Genomic DNA, 21,082 nt, shown 5'->3' with positions numbered 1-21,082 from the left:
TGCACATGTAATTTTTTTTTTTTAATATGTAAACAATGGGGTATTTTTAATGTAGATTTTGGTGTGATTTGCTTTGAAATCCTTGAATGCAGAATTAAGCAGAAGAATGTATAATGCACCTTTTCTTAAGCAGTAATTTGACAGGTTCAGCATGACTTGGTGATACAGTGATGAAGCACAGAAAGACCTGTGTGGATGAGGTTACCCAGAAGAACAAGGTGATATCCCTGTCATTGCTCCGTTAACTTAAGCTGAGCAATGGCCTCAAAGTGAAGTTAGGAGGTTTTTTTATGCTTTGGAAGGAATTTTATGATATTGGTTTTTCAGTTTCACAATTGAATAAAAAAAATATATTTAACTACTTGGAGAAAGGTGGCAGGGTAGCCCCATCTATTTTCTTCCCTTCTTTTTTCCTTCAGTTAAATAAATAGGAAGGAGAGAAAGCCTAAATAGTGTTTCAGCTCCTTGTAAAGGAAGGGTTTAACACACACCCCCTCAGTTTAGCTAAATTTTGGTAAGTAATGTCATTCAGTAAGGAACCTGACTCTTGTAAACTTCCTTCAGATTACCTTAAATGTTTTCTTGGAAGTTTCTCTCTGTTGGGTTTGGGGTTTTACGGGGGCATACTGAATTTAGATCAAACTTGGCAAAAATTATTTAAGTTAGTCAGAAACCACAAGTAATTTACTCATCCAGCAACACTCAAACCTGTTTGTGATTCATGCAAATTGAATTGCTGAGACCATGCAGCTGCATTTCAGGTATGTGAGTGCATCTTGACCAGATAAATTATTTTCAGGAGCATTTCTGATCAGGTAAGAGAAACAGGCACTTTTACACTGTGGTTCAGAGTTTGTGAGATGCTGCTTCAGGTGGAGAGAGTACTTTTAGAGCATAAATCGCCTCTTGGGAGCATTCTTAGTTTTATATGATAACTATATTTGCAAACACTGTGCGTCTCTAATATTCTTTGTGCTTGGGAAGGCGTATAAGTAAAGGTAACTTCTTGCTAACCTATTTTCAGGGCTGAAATTTCTCCTGTGTCTTACTTATCATTTTAAAATTAATTCAATGAACCCACTTAGGGAAGATTTTTATTAAGTGGATGCTGTGCAGTCTGAGCATTTGAGTTATTGCATGCAAAAGAGATGGCAAGAAGAATGCCTACTTGAATGCCAAACATTTTTCTTACCAACCAAGAAGTAAATCAAGTGGAGTATTACTTAATCTCTTCTTGTTCATCTTCAAATAGAGGAAAATATTTGGGGAATTTCCCCTAAAAACCAAGTTTAGGTTTAATTTTCCAGTTATGTCTGTAGACATTCTGTTTTCAGTAAAGAAAATACAATTGTTATCAAATATCACGTATTCAACTGCAGATAACTGAGGCAGCACTGGGCAGCTTCTACCTTTGTATAAAGAATGTGGTTCTGGTGAGGAATATCTTAAAAAATATAATCTAAAAGAGGGGAGATTTAGATTAAATGTCAGGAGGAAATTCCTTATTGTGAGGCTGGTGAGGCACTGCAGCAGGGTTCCCTGTCCCTGGATGTTGTGGGTGCCCTGTACCTGGAAATACTCAAGACCAGGCTGGATAGGCTTCAGGCAGCCTGATCTAGTGAAAGTTGTCCTTGTCCATTGCAGATGGTCCTTAGGGTTCCTTCCAACCCAAAGCATTCTGTGATCTAACTGGACTGTTCACAGAGTATTTAATCTATGGAAAATGTGCATTTGCTGCAATGGCCATCTTCTACAGAGGAGAAAAAAAATAAACATTTACAGACTGCCTCTTTCCTAAGCCAGATCTCCAAAGCTGAGTGTGCAACACTGATGTTTTGGGACAGTGGGGGTGGAAATTTCGCAGAGGAACTTGCAAATCATCGGGGCGCTATACCAGGTGGGTCACTCTAGTGCTGGCCCTCTGCCATGGGAGACCTCATCTCTTGCCCTGCAGGAAACCTTTCCATTTTTTTAACATCACATGAGAACCTGTAAGAGTTGTCCCACCCCATCCAAAGAGGTTTTATGGACTTGAGCAGAGGGGGCTATGTCTCTGTAGGTACATCTGTGTTGGGGCTGAGCCAGAATTAGGTGAATGTGGAGGGCGAAATGGAAGCCACACCAAAATCACTGCCATCACCTTCGGTGCAGCTGGGATTTCCCCTTGCACTGGACTGGAAATGGCATCTTTATGAGCATTTTAGATGGAAGGGGATGATGAGGTTTATTGAACAGTTCAGGGGACAGGGCTTCTGCAAAAGGTTTGACTCCAAAAGATTCCTGCTCTGGTATTTTGTTCTGGGTCTTATAAAACGTGCCCCTTGTGAAACGCAGTCAGTGCTGGCTGCTTTGTAGTAATGAGTTTTTCCTGTGCACAATAAACAGTATCAAGGCCCAGTCCAGCACAACATCCAAACATTTGGGTGGAGTATGCCCTGGTGGTTACCCTGGAATACAAAACTTGGATGCACATTCTCTGGGTTGGAAGCTTATGTACAAATAATGCTCTTTCACTTGTGAGATAAGGACTGATGGAGACAATTGTACATGGGTCCTCTGCTTTTGCTCCATTATCCTGCAGTGTGATGTATGTCAAAGAAAGTAAACAATGGAAATTGAAGTCCTTTATGTATGTACTGGCTTTAGCACATCCCTTGGAAGAGAGCAGTGAACATGTGCTTGTTTGATAACTCTCCAGTTTCCAGGTTTTCTGCTTCAAGAAACCCAAAGGAATGCTTCAGCAAAGGAAAAAAACCAAATCTTCCAAATAAATGCTTTCAATATTTCCCACTTTTGTTTAGTAGTTGGTTGGTTGGTTAGTTTTTAATTTAGTTATGAAATAACTTTAAGCTTTTCAAAAATTTGTACCCTGATCTCTCTGAAAGTGGAATGAAATTGGGAAGAAAATATTTTCCTTTTCTAAGAGTGAAAATTTACAGCACTCATCAGTATTTGCCAAGGCAGCCTCATTGGTGGATTCACAGCTTCCCTAATAGCTTCCATGGAGCTGTTGAGGTTTGTTAGGCACTGCAGAATGACTAGGGACAAAAGACAGTGGAAATGTGTTAGAGATAGCATAATTTTGTATCTTGTTTTGGCAGCTATTTTTTACTGCTTCCTTGCTGATCAGTTGGAGGAAGGCAAAAAAGTATCACTTGGGGAGGAAAATGTCTAGTTATAATGTTTTGAAAGGGATTTTTTGTTGTTATTTTCCACAGAGAAAATGAGAGTGATTACTCACTTTTACAGTAATTCATGGTCTGTTATGATAGGATAATCCAGGTTTGGAGGGATTACAGGAGTCCTGTACTCCAGCCTCCTTCTCAGATAGGTTCAGGTTTGAGCTCAGACCGGATTGCTCAGGGCTTTGGTTGGGTCTTGAAAACCACAGGGCTGTTCCAGGGCTCTATTTTCCTCATGGTGAAAAGAGCTCTTTCAGCCTCATAGTGAAAAAAAGATTTTCATCAAGTCTCTGTGTTCCCTCTCATTTTGTCTCTCATCCCACCAAGAGAGAAACAACCAAGGAATTTGCTTCAGGTCACACACCGTGCTACACCAGTGGTTTTGTTTTTATGAGAAAAAAAGAAAGAATATATATATATTAAAAAGTCACAACAGAATGTGGAAACCTGTGTCGTGTCTCTGAAAGGGCCTGGGCATACACGTGTCATTTCAGATCTGACCTGGACATGCTGAGTTTTAGAGCATCACTGTGTCAGTCTGTCCTCCAAGCTGCCAGATGTGAAGAAGCTCTTTAGACGTCTGTAGATTAATTACTTCTTCTGGAAGTTCCCTTTTCAGGACTGTGATCTGTTATCTGAGACATCTCCCACGTTAGCAAGCTCTGCCAGCTCTGTGGAGCTGGATCTGGCACCTGGTGAGAAGCAGAGTTTACGTAGGTGCACGAAGGTGCACAGAAATGTGCTCTTTATTTTCCCAGCCATACCTAGACCCGTCTCCTGTTGCAGTCAGCAAAAAAGGAATGTGTGATTACAATTCTTTGAAAATTGTAAGCTGCTTCTCCAGTCACGGGATCATTTAGATTGGCAGAGACCTTCAAGATCATGGAGGCCAACCATTAACCTAAAGCTGCCAAGTCCGCCACCACACCGTGTCCCTAAGCGCCACATGAATACAGTGTGGAGCTAATTCAGTCAAAGCTGGGACTTATTTGGGAGTTAAAATAAAGAGATGGAATTGCAAGTGTAAGTGCAAGCCTAGTAGGAATGTTTGTTTAAAAAAAAAATCTGATCCTCAGTTGTGAAAATTGGTCTTAAACTTCAAAGTCATGTAGTCGCTTTTGAAAATCTTACCCTTCCTATTTTACCTCTTTCTTTCTTTGCCTGAGGCTTTACTCCCACAAAAAAGTGGCAGAGGAATGTGCCACCAAGCCATCACAATGTTTTGCCAGCATTTTTGCCTGACCGTACCAGGAGATCAGATCTTTCCTGCCCTCTCTTACCAAGTTTTATGATGAGAAGCTGTACGGAAGCCTCTGGGGTATAATGTATGGCTTATTAATTGATAATGTATGGATGGTTACCTGCAACAGGCTGGCTCCCTGTGCTCTGCCCTTTGCTGGGATTGGGGAGCCTTGGGAGAGCAAAGGGTTGCTCCTGGCGTTGTTTTGTGCTCAGGTTGCCAAATTCCTGCTTATGGAGAGGGTGTGGGCGGACAAGCAACACAGTGATGTGAGTTGATTTTCTCTCTGTGTCACTTTCTTGTCTGGGTTGTTGGTGCTGGGGAACCCTTGTGCTGCTCTCCCCAGGCCATCGCCCTCCAAACCCCGTCCTGTACTTGGGATCGCCCTGCCAGGGGGAAAGAATCAAACCGCATGTGAAAAAGGCTGGAGGAGGAAGAGGAAGAGCAATTTTTCCCTAGGATCTGGGGGTTTTGGTAGGGCCTTTATTGGCCGTGAGTGCAATGACCGCCTAACCACAGGGGCCAGGCTGGCTCCCTCCCCCTCGCTTCCTCTCCCTGGCAAGGCGAAGTCGCTCAGATTTCCTCCCAGCACGGGCGGATAGATGGCGGCTCTCGGCTACATTCCTCTCAATACAAAAGGAAAGGAAAAACTGCTCTCTGCACGGGCAGATGGCCGACTGTTTCCTGGCAGCTCCGCTCCGCTGTCCTTTTTCCCATTGTCCTGACACAAACACTCGCACACATGCACGCACACACCCACCGGGAGCAGCTTTCCTCCTGGAAAAATAAATAAATGCAAGCCCAGAGGTTTATTCCTCCTTGGAGCTGTGTGAGCCTCCTCCTCGTGACGGCTGAACCTTGGGCAGCTCACGTGCTGCCTGGCCCTGCTGTCCGCTCGGGAAGGCTGGGCGAGGGGATGATGTGGTTGGGAGAATTCCATAAATAATAAGGTCAGCAATGAACAGATTCTGCCTTTGTGATGGCCAAGATGCGTGGGAGAGTGAGGGTAAGGGCAAAGAGGAGGTTGAACAAGACAGAGGGAAGCAGGGTCTCCTGAAGTGAAAAGCAATCTGTGGGTGACTGCTTGAGCTCAGAAGGCTTGATAGAGACAGGCTGTAGTGAAAGGTCACAGACCCGGAGTGGGCACAGGAAGGTCTCATGGAGCATGCAGATGCTGCCCCAAGGTTGCAGTGATGGACACTTCAGGAAGCTGTGTGCTAAATCCTCATCACGAGGGACAAGAGTCAGCATCCTGCAGGGTGAAGGCCACCAAAGGAGAGATTTGCTGAGGCTCCATTTATCTCCCTGATGATAACTTATTTTGGAAGAAGTTGAGGTTCTTCATTTTAATGCTCTCATTTCCTTTCTGAATGTGAGACCATTTGTCTTCCTGCCAGGAAACTCTTTGCAGAGTTCCTCCTCGAAGGGACCTCTTTGGGTCTCATTTATGTTAGAATAGCAGAGATTATCTCACCACATCAAAAATGAATTTCAGTGTGGTTCATGAGCTGAACACTGTTTTTTAGTGACAGGTTGTTTCCTATGCTGTCAAATGTCTGGGTTTCTTATAAGCATAATAACCCTGAATTCTTTCCGATTCTTTTACACTAGAAGTGATTTACTGGTGTAGTAGGACTGGAATGTTTGTAACACAGCACTCCTATTAGAGGAGGGAAATGCACCCACATCAGCTGTGGTAGAAGTGAGTATTTGAAGTGAGTATTTGCCAATTTATTTTTGACTTTGTTGGAACCTGAAGCCAGTTCCACTGCATCTGCTGGAATCCTCTCTCTGTGCGGCTGATAGAGGATTCTGCTGGCAGATGTGTGCTTGTGTGAATCTGGTCCATATGTCTTTTGTTTTATTCTGTATTGACCACAGTCATCTTCTCTGTGGGTAGTTTCAAAGCCAAGCAAACCAGGTACGGATCACCATCTCCAGTGATGTAATCTGCAGGCAAGGATACACCCCCAGTGTCTTCTTCAGCCTTGACTTCAAGTAACTGAATTTTCATTCATTAGGCTGCAAAGCAGAAGCAAATATTATCACCCCTTCAAAGGGGATGAGCAACCTCACTGTGTGCACACATACACTCACACAATACCTTAAACACAGGGAGACGATCTAGTAATGCCAGGAACTGTCCCAAAGGGTTGTCCTCCAATCCTGCCTTCACTTCCCAGGGTCTTGCTTTCCTCATCTGGAATCACAGGGTTTTTTCAATCTTTTTTTCATTGCTTCCTTGTAGAAAGCATAGCCTGAAACACATAATTCCATTAAGCATTGCAATCATTTTAGCAGCCAGATTGGAAAATACTGAATCATTCTCTTCCTTACCATGTGAATTTTTTCTTACTATTTGTTAACCTATCTGCAGGAGTTAAGACTCATCGTGTCTCTAAGCAGTCATACTTGCCACCAGGATGAAAAGCAGTATTTACCTTCTATGCATGCAGGACTAAATATGTGACTGGGGGCAGTAAATTAGAAAAAGAGTGTTTGTTTTTTTGTCAGGGTCATGAAACATCCTACTGCTAACCCTGAAAATGCTGTGTTTTTCAGCTGAGGGTGTGTCTGCCTGAAGGAAACTGAAGTCGAATACCCTTTGAGTTGTTTTTTACTGTTTGTTATGTGTTTAGAGGGAGGAACAAAGAGAAAATAAGACAATGGGAAATGTGGAACAATCTTAATAATAGTGGGTGCAACGAGCCCCACCTTTAACAGAAGACAATTCATTGTGAGACCCTGTTTTCGATTACTGTGTTCAGGTCAAGATTTTATTTTTGTTTCAGTCTGCACTTTTCCATGCTGAGCATTGCCTCTGGCTGAATTACTTTTGAAAACCTTTAGCCAAAATGGTTCAGCTGTTTCAGTGTGAAGCTTGGGGAGAAAATTGTTGCTGCTTCCTCTGTGTTTGAAAAGAAAAATGAGGCTTTTCTTTTGCTAAAACGTATCTTATGCTTTGAAACAAAAGTGCTGTTTGGATCAGGAATTTGTCCTTTCCTGAGTCATCTCTACCCTAACTTTTCCAGGGCTCTGTGGGAAGAAAGTTTCAGCTCATGGTCAGCAGAGGTTTTTAGAGCTGCCTTGTTACCAGATGTGCTGTTCTTCCAGCTCCCAGTGTCAGGCAGGTGATGCTGGTGGAGTCCCTATGGAGCTTGACCTACAACCTTCAGCAAATGATCAGTGGAGGGAAGTAGTGGACAAGAGATGAGTGTAGTTTCTCAAGGGTCCATCTGCTTTAGTACAGAATAAGGATGGTCTTGGGATGAAGTTGAGACCCGGCGTGACCCCCTAATATTGCCCACAGCAGGTCCTGCTGGCTCCCTCTTCTCACTGCTGAGGGTTAACTTCTTTACAAGCAGAGTCTTGTTGCCAGCCCTGGCAAGGGGGATTGGAATTCAATTCAAGGCCCCTTCCAGCCCAAATCATTCTATGATTCCTTCCATGTGCTTCAGTGATCATTAGGTTCTCCCAGACAGGTGACTGATGTTGCTATCTGAGCAGAAAACTTTCTGCTTCCCCTGCCTTTTATTTCTTTGCTGGTTTAGGGGGTCAAACCAGGCAGCTTGTGAGCTCGTCCTATCTTGGAAGGGCTTTACGAGCATTGGAGCTGATACAAAGCAAAAGCAAGAAGGGAAGAAAAAAGTAGGCACACCCTTAGTCAATGGCAACCATCAGATGTGATCAGGCATGTCTTTTACCAAGGGCAGGGATAGAACCACCTTGCTGGCAGCCAAAGGAGGAGCAGGGCAAGCCTTGAACCATCCTTTCAGTTAGGTTAAAGACATATAAGCAGGCAGAGTTTGCTCTGTGTGCTTAGAGAGGGAGAAGGTCAGTAGACCAAATTATATCACAGAATTAAAGGTATGTCATAACACCCAGCACAGCTCTAGTGGACACGGTGCATTCCTGCATTCCTGGCATTGCAGAGTTGTTCCCCTGACGTTGGGTGCTTGCACAAAGGCAGAGGTTGTGATACATCAGTTCTACTTGGGGTCTTTGAAAATACTGATTGTTCTGACACACAGGTTCCCGTGACCTCCTTGTAAGCTCTGTGGTGTAAGATATGATAGATCAAAGGGAAAAGTTAGAATGGAGTGGGGAGAGGGGAGTAGGAGGCTGTGTGGGATCTGGCTCTAAAAGATATTGTAGGAGCATGTCACTTCCCAGTCACTGGTCCTTCATCAATACGTTTTGCGTAAGTTTATCCTGCTTTTTTTGTCTTTAACAAATTACTTGGCCCTGATTATCTAGAATTGTCTACAGTTAGGATCCCATTATATGTGTGATGAACTGAGCAATCCTGCTGTTGGTGTCTTCAGTCTTCATGAGATTCACGTAGCCAGGACAATCAGTGTCTGCAAAGAGGTCACCTTGCCCTAAGCTGACTGTGCCCAGCACAGGATAGCAGAGGAGCTGAGGTGGGAAGACACCTCTGGAGGTGGTGAGTACAGCGCCATACTCACAGTGTGGTCATGTAGAGCAGCTTGTTCGGGACATTGTCCGGTTGGGTACTGGGTATCTCCAGGGTAAGAGCCTCCACCATCTCTCTGGTCTTGGTCACCTTCTTGGTAAAAAGGTTTTTCCTCATGAGTGAGCTGATTGACGCTTTTCATGCACTGAGAAGCCCTGCTGCTGTGGAGGCGGCCCATCTGCAGGACTGACCAGGAGAGGAAAGAAGAGGACTTTGTGTAAGTTGTCTGAGGAGAAACTGTTTGGGCTGTCAGCAAAAGATGGCTCATGGCATGTGTTGTGGAGCTCAAGTTTGAGAAAACCCATGCCTTGCTGCTGGGTTGGTGTTGGGCGCCTCAAGTCTGGGACTCCTCCACTGTAAGCATTCACCAAGGGAGCCTCTCCTGGGTCTTGTTGCCCTTCTCAGCTCTGGCTGCACCCTGGCTTGGCTCATGTCCTCCCGGCTAGGCACAGGTTCACTCCCTGAGGTTACACTCTGCCAGGGACCTCAGGAAGGCAGCGTGTTTGTGCTGGGAAAATGGACACTGCCTGCTGCTGGGGCTGTGCATGGGGACCATGCAGTGGCTCTGTGTGTGTGTGTGTGTGTGTGTGTGTGTGTGTGTGTGTGTGTGAGCACAGGCACGCATCCTCATGCCGGCTTCTTCCCCCAGAGGAAAACAGGCTCCAAACAGAGCAAGGGCTGGGGGAGGGAGCCTTGAAGACTTTAACTGTTGGCTTCCCCTTACTCATGTTTTTCCTGTTAGTGTTTTGTCTTCTTGGCATCCTTCCTGTTCGTTATATGTGGATATATGTTATATATTGTTGCCTCCTTGTTGCTGTCTCTATGCTGCACCCTTTGTTGCGTAAAGGAGAAGGGAGGCGTGACTTGTAGGCTTTGGCTGCTCGGAGTTACTCAGGTTTTGAGCACCGAGAAGAAACACTACATGTCCTTTTTCTTCTTGGAGGACAGTTGGATCAGCCCCAGGTTGCTCCTGTTGCTCTGAAGCCATGCTGTGCATATGTGGCAAGTGGCTAGCATCCACTTGTGGACATGGATGAAATTTTCGGGAGGCACAAAGGAAACCTTGAGATATGGCCTCCAGCACACAGCAAGGGTAATACCCATCCCCCAAACCACCTTCAAGGTGTGCTTGGTTTATTCCCCACAAACTTCAAAGAAGGGAGGCCTGGGAGGCTTGCTGCCATCACTGCCTGACCTTCTCAGGGACGAGGCTCCTGGTGTGTGACCTGTGTGCAGTTCTGATAATATCCACCACGGGGCCTTTGCACTCCCATGCCTTCTGTCGTTGTCTGCTGACTGCACCAAGTGTGCTGGGCAAAGCTGGTGTCTTCCTCTCCCTGGAGGTGTTCCTCTGGAAGCCTTCTCTGCCCTTGAGGGTGGGAGTGTTTATTCACTGGTTTTATTCACTGGTTGCTCTGGAAACATCGTGTAGTATCCCGTGCCCTGAACCAGATGTGCATACTCCAAAAGCGTTTGGATCGGAAGTGGGGAAGAGGGCACTGGGGAAGGGGGGCGGGAGGAAAACTTAAATTAGAAGAAAGCCAAACAGCTATTGCTGGAGACAGATGATTACAGCTCATGTCAAGGCTGTTTCCTGCATGCCAATGATAGATCAGTAAACAAACGCCTCTTTGCGAACACAAAGCAGGCAGGAACTCTGTTTGGAAGAGAGAGGTCGGGGTAGGTCTCACTTCACTTGGTAGCAGGAAGCCCCTATCACATGGCCCTGGGAATTGTGAGGCCGGGTGCATGTGGGAGATACGCCGAGAGGCTTCTGCTGGGAGACTTCACATCCTTCCCAGGGTCCAGCCAACAGGTTTGAGAGCTCCTTCCCCTCCCTCTTTCCTCCCACCTCCTCCCCTGTCCTTCCTTTCCCCGTTTAATTTTGAAACACTATCAGATGACTGCTTTGTTCCCCCAAACAATGGCAGGGAGTAAATTGCAGTGGCAAGGTTCTCCAAATGGGGCTCAGTATCTTCTCTCCCCTTTCATGGCCTTGATGTCCTGCTCCAGGATGTACGTGCCAGGTGCAGTGGCCTCAGGCTCGGTTCTATGGAGCTCTGCCTCCCATTGGTAGTAGAAAGTTCTTGTGTGGCTTTTGGAAAAAGCAGCAACCTGTCAATTAGTACCAGCTTGATGGGTGTGTGTATGTCCTCCTTGGGTCTCCTGCTAAGTGAGCTCAGCCCTGCTTGTTTCTTCTAGGCAGTTTATAGAGCAGTTGTGTGGGGTCACATCCTGCTTTGTCACAAACTCTCAGTGAGCTGTAGCAGGTCATAGAGATGCTCCAAAGGGCCTGAGCCAGCACACAGAGTAGTGTGTAGTTGATTTTAGGAGAGATGTGGGCGGTCAGGAGGGACAATGGTTTCTTTTGCCTTTCACAATAAACTGTCGTGTTAGCTTTGGGTGCCTTGTGGAGCCAAAACTTGGAAAACAAAGGTAGATGTTGTCTGTCTACTGGAGGCAATTTTCCATCATTGCCATTGCAATTCCTCTGATCAGGTGCTGGCAATGCCTGTGGGTCAGGCCTGCGAGTTATTTCTGGTGAACTTATTCTTGGAAGAGATGATCATATCACCTCTGAAGCTCACTGGGCTGGTGCTTGGTCCCGGGAAATTGTTTGACTGTTGGGCTTATTGAGACGTATCTTAATATTTTCCACTGTTTTATTCCAGAGGTGACTCTTTTTTCCCCTCATGTGTCTTCTGACGTGTTTGGATAAATATTTACTCTTTTGAGCAGAACCAGCTGATTTGTTGCAATAATTCTCTAGGTGATGCTGAGGGCACCTTTCCCGTGAGACTCTTGCAGCTGCTTTGTGACTCACTTCTGCAAATCAAGGCTTATGGAGTCTGTCCCATCCACCACAGAAGAAGAAACAAGTGCACTTCTTATTCTGTATCATCTTCTTTTCAGCCTGTCCCACAGGAGGCCACATCTGCTTGTACCCATATGTTCGTTTTCAAGGCAGGGTTTGTTAGCAGGCTGCTGGAAAAGGCTGAGAGATGGAGTTTGCTGATGGAGAATCTGAGTGATCTTATGAAGACAGAGGAGCCTGTCCTCAGCAAACACTCGATGTTTCAGCACAGCCACAGGGACTGTGTGTGTGGACACAAGAAATGTTGTATTTCTCACTGCTAAAGGCAGTGATGAGGAGCTGCAAGGTACCAAAAGAGTGCTGAGTGAGGAAACTGTCCCTGCTCTAGGGATGTTGTAAACCAAGTGCAGAGCAGACTCTGTTGCAGCTTTGCAGGAATCTGCTTTGGCTGCCTGGGTGAGTCATTCTTTGGCCAAGGCCACAAGTATGGTTAGTTTTTCATTATATTCAATCCATAACAGTTAATGGATGGATGAATAGATTTTGTTCCTTGGGCTGGTAAATTTTCTTGACAGTGTTGCAAGGCTGCTCTGTGTCTAGAAGTGAAGTGGGTGCTTGTTCCAGTTACTAATGAGGGAGAGAAACCAAGGGGGTTTATTGTCTGGGAAAAGAGAGTCTGCTAAATGGTTAGCAGTGAGCTTCCCTGAGTGTGTACACACTGAGTTGACCCAGAGTTCACTCCTTGCCTCAGGAACATTGCCAATGTGGAATAAAAGGAGGGAGAGAAAACTGTGAACAAACAAAACTGATTTTCCCCCCTGCCCCCCTTTTTCCTTTCTCTGCCCAAAAACTTGAACTGTAGAAATGAGAGATCCTTTTGTTCTTTACTGTTTCTGGTGTGGTGGGCTGTATTTTTTTTTATGATGAGAGGCACTTGGTCAAATGGCAGGCATGGCAGGACAGCCTCTGGCAGACGAGCTGGTGGAGAGACCTGAGAGACTTTTCCAAGTAGTGCCTACAAGATGCTGAGCTTGTTGTCATTGCAGTGCTTTAGGGCAGGCAGACCACACTGATAAGTGAGCAGAGATGGTGCTGCAGAGTAACAGAGTAATTCTTCTGTTTTCTATTTAACAAAAGAGAGCATTGCAGCACAATAAAATGGAGATGGAGTCTGTTGCATTGACTGGGTAGCAGTGGCATTCAAAGAGGGGGACAGTCATTCCAAGAGTGCTAGAAACCATGAGGCAAACAGAATGACTCATTTATGTGAATGACTTATCTTATCCCCACAAGGAGTTGTCCTCTGAAATGAGATCAGTAGCAGGCTAACGTGGGCCACCAGAGAGAAGATCAATGGCTGCAGTGCAGTGTCTCTTCAGGCTAAAATGTTTTCTTATCCCAAGTTTCAAATGCTGTGACAGTGTTATATGCCCAACAACCACTTCTGACTTGCGGCCTTAACACGGGTTGTTATAAAATTTGTTTTGGTTTAGTCTTCTGCAAGGGGAAAAAAGTCTAAATCTGAGGAGATTTTGACAGCAATAAAAGCCTTCTTGTAATGTGCTCCATATTTAATTCAAGGTGTAGCAATTGATGCTGAGTCCAAGACAATCTTTGCCCTCAAAAACTGTCAACTCCTCACTGGGCTTCCAAGGGGTATTGCTGTCACCCCTCTTCCCATTTTGCCGGGGAGGAAGCCTGGGCTGTCCTCAGAAAGCTGTCATGTCTTGCTTCGGCTCCTCTCCTGGATTTCAAGGAGAAATGTGTATGTGTGCGTGGAAGGAAAAGAGAAGGATGCTGAGTGGAGAGCAATGCTTCTTCCTTGTGTCTGTCTGCAGGTGACCTGCTGCCCTGCTGTGTGCTGACATGATGACAGCAAGCAAGGCGGCCGATGTGAGCAGCAAGTCTGGGGGTGCTGTCTGCAAGTCTGTTGAGAGGTGAGAGTTTTCCATCTTCCAGTGCCAGTGTGTTTTGCTTGTGTTTATTATCCTCAACACAAAGAAAACCAAAGGAAGGAAGTCTCTCTGCTAGGCACTGTCCCTCTCTCCTCCCACATTAAAACATAGCCCATGGGTCCCATCCCATATCCCAAGTGTGATATCACACACTTGGAAATCTCTAGGCTAAAGATATTTGGAATTTTTGTTGCACTTTGGACCCAAACAGTGAGGATGTTTAATCTGAGAATGTTGGGTCTGGTTTCTGGGTGCTGTGGGAGTGTGCCTGGCTGCACATGTGGGCTGGGGTGCTAGAGCCCATAGAAACAGAGTAGTAAAAGTACAGTCTTTTGGCATCAGTATGCATTTGGGGAACATTAGGATGGACTGAGAGATCCTCTCAGCAGCAACAGAAATTCCAGCTGCACCATATGCTTTCTCCTCTGTGAAACAGCAGTACTTCTGCTGTTGTTTGCAAGTGGTCCATTTTGCATTTGTTTGCTTAATGCCTGATGATGTCCAAAGCTCTGCTGCACTTCTGCACACCCATACATGCACATTGGAGAAGCTCTCGTTGGTGTCAGCATGTCTGATGTACAAAAAATACCTCTCTCACCTGCAGCCTGCTTCTTCCACAGAGAAAGGTTCCATTTCAAACCTCGTCTTGGTTTTAATGAGAGAAGGGCAGTGTGTTCTGGCTAGAAGGACTTTTTCCTGAGTATCCTCCCCTCTAAGCCCATGTCAAGTGCTTGGTTTGAGCATCATCTGTCATCAGCTTTATGACTAAAGTTTGAGGAGCTGATGAACTAAACCAAGGATGAGCAATGGCAGTGAATGTTTCTTTCCTTTTTGTCTTTGATATGCAGGATCAAGCTTGCAGATAAAAACAATACAGCAGCTGTGAAGGAATTAGAAAAACCTTTGTGTGGATTTTTGAGTGAGAAATGTTCTGAAGGTTCCTCTGTTGCCCTAGGTTTAACACCTGGAGCTGAACCAGTTTCTTCTGTGGTGAAGAACCCACTGGGAGCCTTGGAGAACTTGATGCTGGATCCAAGGCTTGACTGCTTTCAGCAGAACATGCTTAGTCCTAAAATGATCATCAGTGACCCGTCTGTGGATCTGAATGTCAAAGAAAACAATAAAATCATCAGGAGACAGATAGGAGGCACTCAGAATATACGGTCACCTGGAAAAATTGGCTTGAGGAATAAGTCCTTCAGCATCAAGGACAAAATTTCAGAATGGGAAGGGAAAAAGGAAACGCAGTCTGCTCCTCGCAGAGAGGAGGAGCCAGGAGTTAAAGAGGAGCACAAGGTGCCTTGTGGAACTGAGAAGATGAGTGGGGAAGCACTGGTGACTCGGAAAACAGAGACCAAGAGACTTATGAGCTGGGAACTGGAGTGCAAAGGGGCAGGCGAAGAGAATGAGCGGAAAGCAAGAGCTCAGAAAGGCACAGGGCAAGCAGCAGAGCGAAAAGGGGAAACGCAGAAGGATGAGGAAATGGAGTTCAGCCCTGGAAAATGCAAAGAGGTGAAAGGTGGGAAGTGGGAGGTCCAGAAGGAGAATCTTTCAGTGCTTAGTCAGGTCAAGAAGCTAGAGCAGGCTATGAAAGATGGCTCAGCAGAGCTGCAGCCACAGTTGCCGGGTACTTACTATTCCCCACAGTGCTTGCAGGAGAAGGCGACACAAGGGCACACTGCTCCTGAGGGCCACGAGGGCATATGTGGGGCTGAGCTCAACAAAAGGCTTCTTGGCGTGGACTCTGAAATCAGTGAGCCAATTTTTGGGACTCTAGAGGAGATAAGAACTTCTCATGTGAAATCCAAGCACTGCACAGTGGAGAATGTGTACACAGAGCCGGGGGTGCCAGAGAAGAAGCCCTTCATCAACCCACTGCCCAAGCCCCGGCGGACTTTCAAACATGAGGGGGAAGAGGACTGGGTGCCAGCAGCTAGGAATAAAAGAAACTTGCCCCCTCTGCCATCCATTCCTCCCCCTCCTCTGCCCTCCTCTCCTCCTCCATCAGCTGTCAGCAGGAGGCTCTGGAGCGGGAAGCACAAGAACAACGCTGACCACAGGTATTGGGGCTGTGTTTCGTGAAGCTGTTGGTCTTCATGTTGGAGTCCCACCTAATCATCTTTCTCTGAGAGGAACAAATCCTCCCTTTTTGCTTAGAATCTCCAGCATAATCAGCACTCAGTCATCTCTCTGAGAATGTATGAGTGGCCAGCACTACTCCACAGGGTAACTGGAGGGATAAGTCATGGCAGATTTAAGGTCACTGTATTACATGGTTTAGCCTTCGAGCCCAAAATTGAGGGATTTGGGGTTTTGTTTTGGTTTTCTTAGCAGAAACTCCGCTTAATTACAAAATGACCGCAGCTGGTCTGGAACAGTGTTTGGAATGATAATCTTTAGTCTCTACTGCAGCATTTTCACTGTCCATAGTAAACCTCAGTGAATCTCATGTGTATATATTCTTCTGGAATGCTTGCTTGTTTGCCTTTTATCCTCTCCCACACGACTGTCACACATTTTTGGGGTGGAGGACATAAAATACACAGCTTTTCTAGTGCCCTCTGGATAAATCGTCACTTAAAAATTCCTGGCTCTGTTGCAGAAAGGAAATATAAACTTGCTAGGTTTGCTCTTGGAGGGCATAGTTTTACCCTTCCTACCATTCTGCAAGCAAGTTTTGTTTTTTTGTGCTGCTCAGAGTAGATTTTGGGGCCCTCTTACTCTTTTCACGGGCGGGATCTGTGCTGTAAATGGGACCTCTCATGTCCTAAGGTTCTGTGCAGTGTTCCAGGATGTGCCATTTAACACTTGCATCTTCACAGTGTGCTATTGCCATGACAACCCAGATTATCTATGGCACCCCCAAATGCCTTTATTTGTGTGGCTGATAAAAACAGCCAATCTCAGTATTGCTTTTTCATGCTTTATATGGGATGAGGCAGTGAAATGTTCTCAAGTAATTTATTTTGCCAGCTGTGTCGCACGTTGGAGAAGTGAATTAGCTGTAATTTGGTTATAAATGCTGGTTAACTGCATCACTGTCCTCTCTGCTCCTCCTCCCCCCACTCTGTGGTGCAGGAAATCGTATGAGTTTGAAGACTTGCTGCAGTCGTCATCCGAGCACGGCCGCGTGGATTGGTACGCGCAGACCAAGCTGGCCCTCACACGCACTTTATCTGAAGAGAACGTCTATGAAGACATCCTGGGTAGGAGCTCAGCACAGGGAAGGAAGCTGGCTGCCAGTCCTGAGTAGCAGGCATTCAGCAGAGGTGCTGAATAAAGAGTGTTCATTATCCAAATGTAAACCAGGACGCATTTTGCACATATTATTGGCAAGTAATAAGAAAAACGGATGGGGTACTTCAAAGCTCATCAGCTTCAAAAGATAAACCTAAGGCATATGGGAAGCAGCTTTTATTTTTTTGCTGGCAAATCTCCTCTGCCTTCCCTTTGTCCTGTGGATTAATTCTCACAGCTCTGATCTGTCCATTGTGGTGATTTTGTCATTGCTGAGATAATGCGAACAGCCTGAAAACATAGCCTTGAAGTCAGTCCCACAGCTCAGGAATAGGATTGTGTATGGCTTCAGGTACCATTGCAATTAAGAAACTGGGTCCCACAATCTTTGAAATTGTGTTTTACTTAGCTCTCTAACTTCAGTGTCAGATCAGTGCCATTTTGAAGATTATTTCCTGTAACTCTCTCCACTCATATCGTGTTTTTTAATATTGTGAGTTAGGTGGCCTTTGATGGAGCATAGAATAGAAGTGTCCCCCTTGAAACAGCCTTGATGAGTTTTAGTAGCTCTAGGCTGGTGCTGCATGGATCTCTTGGCTGAGGTCAGCAGATTAGGAAGGGAATAGCTGCATCAGCTCTTGCCATATTGCTGTAATCCTACAAAGGTGCCTGTACTGTTCGGCATAGGAGGAGCTGCGCTTTCTCAGGAGCAGGCCAGGCATTATTATTTTGATACAAATAAAATCTGATCATACTTGAAGAGAAGGGGCTCTTAAAGGAATCGTGTTCCTTTGGGACTGATGGCAGACAAGGCAGTTCTAATCCATCCTCTCCGACATTTTTGAAGCTGTTGGCCTCATTTGTGCAGTAAGGGCCTTGTGTTTGCTTTTTTTCTTCTCTTTACTTGGGGGGCCAAAGGAACAGGGAGTGTCTAAGTAGCTGCTGTGGGGTTTTTGTATTGGGGCATGATGGGAGGTCTCAGAAACCACTGAGTAAGGGTCACCTTGTCAGCTGGAATAACATGGATAGCATTACAGAGTGGCTGTGAAGGAAAATCCATCTATTCAAACACAAGCACACCCCCATGTCCCAAGTGTGCAGGGAACTCAAATATCAGCCTAAAGTTCTCTCCCCTCCAGCTTTTAGTTGCAAAGATTAGAAGAAAACAAAGTTATAGGTAATTGTCAGCTAATAGAGCATGTTTGTTTTTTTGTTTTCTTGCTGCATGTTAAAGCTTCGTCTGGAGTCAGTGATCTTTAATTGGTTCCTGCAATCCTGGTGGTGTTACCATGGAAGCTTGGAAAAAGAGGTGGACAGGGATAACTCAAAATAAAAAGCTGCAGTTTATTTTTTTTAAAAGACCACAAACAAGTTTAATCCACAAAACAAACAACGTGTGAAAACCTCACCGGTGGAGGGGGAACCAAGATTTCAGCCACAGGACACTGCTGCTGGCCCACAGACAATCACATGTGCTCGTCAGGACGTGCAGACACACACATACACACACTCATATGTGTGACTTGGGGGGGTTCAGCTGCTGGTGGGATAATGGTTCCAGTTCCCAGCAAGTCACACAGATTTCCTTCATGCACCCTTTTTTCCCCTGTTCATTATTGCTTACCTGGAATATTGGAAGCTAGCCCATGGATGACAAGGTTTATTTGTGAAGAAGAGGGAAATGGTGTTCTTTCTTTTAGACTGAAGCTAATTGGACTTGTTTAGCAGTTTGAGGATGGGACAGGCAACAGAATCCAAGCTGGTTCTTTTTTTCTCTCCAATCTTCCAGTGGCATACAGCTGAAGTATATTTTCAGTACTGAGGAGGCTGTTGAAATTTGAAAGTGGAGCCAGTTTCAGGGACAGCAGAATGCTCGCTGACCAAGTGTTAGTGCAGCCTTACTTTGCTGTGTCACATCCACTTGCCTTCTCATGGTGAATTTGGATTCCCTGCTGGAGCACTGGGTGTCACCAGCCACTGGAGAGGACAGGGCTGGGAAAGGCTTGGGTTTCTGCCCTTGTCTGAAGAGTTCAGCTGCACTCCTGCCCCAGCTGGGCAGGCAGGTGGGAGTGCACTGGTTAGACAGATCCCAGAGCCATTACAGAGTCCTGCAGCACCACTGACTTCCAGTCTTTGCTCTCAGCCAAGCATTATGTGACAGTAAGAGAAAGGCAGTTGCTTCAAGTCCCAGCTGTTCACAGGGATCTGGCATGAAATGAGGGCAGTGAAGAGACAAGGCTCATAACATGTCATTTGCCTGTGCAGATGCTTGGGCTAAGCCTTTGTCAGTGGTTTCTTAGAAGCTTGGGTGGAGATGTCACAACCTGCTTTGTCAGAGTTGTGCTCTTTTTGAACACACTCACATTCCCTAGTAGTGCTGAAGAGAGGGATATAAGAAGTTCATGACATATGATTTTGGGTGTTTAAAGCTCAAATTAGTTGTGTGCCTCATCTCCAGAATTACTGGGAAGAAAGGAACCCACATCTACTAAAGAGGTGTGCATTGTGTCCCACGTACCCTCCCCCCCATCCTTCTCCAGGGCAAGAGCATCCTGACTTTGAGTGGCTTAATCCTTCCCTCTTTCTAAAGTACAGCGTGTGAGACTGAGGTCTCCGTGATTGGTAGACGTGTTTCAAATCTGGATTCCGTGCTAGACATCCATGCTCAGAGCATGGATTCAATCTTCCTGCAGTCAGCCCAAGAGCAGGGCATCACTTCAGCCCCAAGTAAGTAATAACCAGATATCATCCCCCTAAATGTGAGGCTTTAAACAGAGAGAAGACCTTCATGCTAGGCTTCAGCTCACAGTTTCATTGAGCACCTCCAAGCAGAGGACTGGAAATTAAGAAATATAGTTATGAACTTGTACATGAGAACATCACAGCTCTTCTGGACACAGGAGAATGAACTTGAGGGCTCGCAGGGTCTTTCCCATCTGTAGTATCTGTGATATGTTTCTATGGATGCATTTGTCTGTGTCAGGGTTTGGACACTGTCCAGCAAGCAGCTGGACCTCTAGGGCCATGGAAAGGATGCAGCCATTGCAGGAATGCTTGAGAACAGGTCTGGTGTGGGAGGTGGGAGAAGACCACCAGATCCCTAAACAGATTTTAATGGCAAACCTCAGAAATATTCCTCACTTAAATCTTTTGCTTTTGTTTTTTTTGCTGCAGATCCACCATCAAAGGAAAACCCTTATGAAGACATTGAGACCAACAGCCGCTGTTTGGGGAAGAAATGTGTCCTGACCTTCCCAGCATCCCCCACCTCCTCTGTACCGGGGACTCCCACAAAGGTACTTTGATTCAAGTGGCCATCTCTTCTGCTCCAGAAAGTTTTTGGGTAAAGTCTAGGTCCTTTGTGGGAAAAGTGGACACCTTCATTGTGTTAGGGATTTTTCCTTTATGTCTTTTGCCACAGAATACAGTGTGATACGAGGGGATTTACTGCCCTTCAGTGAGGTGAAAACAATACAGCATTCCCTTACATAAATTGTTTGTTTGCTTTCACTTTTTTTTCACTCCAGGATTGCCTTCCCTGGTGGTGTGGGAAGACCTTCCTCCTCTCAAAGAGGGCATGGAAGTATTTGGGTAATCAAGGCCTGCAGTAGCCTTGTCTCAGTGTCTGTGGCAGTGCAGTCTGCCCATGCTGGTGCCCAGGTGCCTCTGCAGCACCCTCCCACCCCCCTCAAGAGCCTCTTTTGCTCTTTCCATGAGACAATTTGCAGGTAACACAGTGCCAGTCCCCTGGCTGGAGAGCTAGTGCTAGAAGGGCATCCCCACCACAGCCCAGCTCACGGCTTGCTGCATTTTTCCTCCTTGTCCATGGAACCAAAAGAAGAGGTAAAACTTTGGTTGGCTCCTCTTGCTCAGAGCTCAGGGTTTACCAAGGCCAGCCCTGCTTGCTCAGCCTCCCAAGCTTCTTTGGTTGATTCATGTTGCCTGTTTCAATAATCCAAGCCTGGGATAGCATGGACAGCATGACAGCCAAAGTCATCTTGGCAATAAATGGGTTCGGAGTGGATAGCAAGGATCTAAACACAGCTTTCCTGACCAAAGGGTTTTCTCATGCTGTCCAAGTAACAACTGTTATTAGAGCCTTCATCCAACATTTTCAGAAGTTTTATGTGCAGTATTCCTTAACATGCTGCTCTTTTCCAACCAGCTTAATCAGCA

At 45.8% G+C, this 21,082-nt stretch overlaps 1 protein-coding gene across 4 annotated transcripts in view; it reads left to right on the top strand.

The window, feature by feature from the left end:
* The window catches only part of LOC131591400 (DENN domain-containing protein 2A-like), a 56,084-nt gene that overhangs the window by 8,670 nt on the left and 26,332 nt on the right, over positions 1–21,082 (top strand). For 2 of the 4 annotated variants that reach the window (XM_058862052.1, XM_058862053.1), the window contains 4 exons: positions 13,553–13,651; positions 14,518–15,729; positions 16,748–16,875; positions 20,081–20,202. In XM_058862052.1, the coding sequence (XP_058718035.1) occupies positions 13,581–13,651; positions 14,518–15,729; positions 16,748–16,875; positions 20,081–20,202 (1,533 nt within the window). In that variant the 5' untranslated portion in view covers positions 13,553–13,580. Of the gene's footprint in view, positions 1–10,696; positions 10,716–13,552; positions 13,652–14,517; positions 15,730–16,747; positions 16,876–20,080; positions 20,203–21,082 lie in introns of those variants that run through there. The other 2 variants (XM_058862054.1, XM_058862055.1) reach the window with 2 other exon arrangements.

This window comes from Poecile atricapillus, chromosome W, assembly GCF_030490865.1.
Source record: "Poecile atricapillus isolate bPoeAtr1 chromosome W, bPoeAtr1.hap1, whole genome shotgun sequence".
Classification (NCBI taxonomy): Eukaryota; Metazoa; Chordata; class Aves; order Passeriformes; family Paridae; genus Poecile; species Poecile atricapillus.
This window is presented reverse-complemented; position numbering and strand designations above follow the sequence as displayed.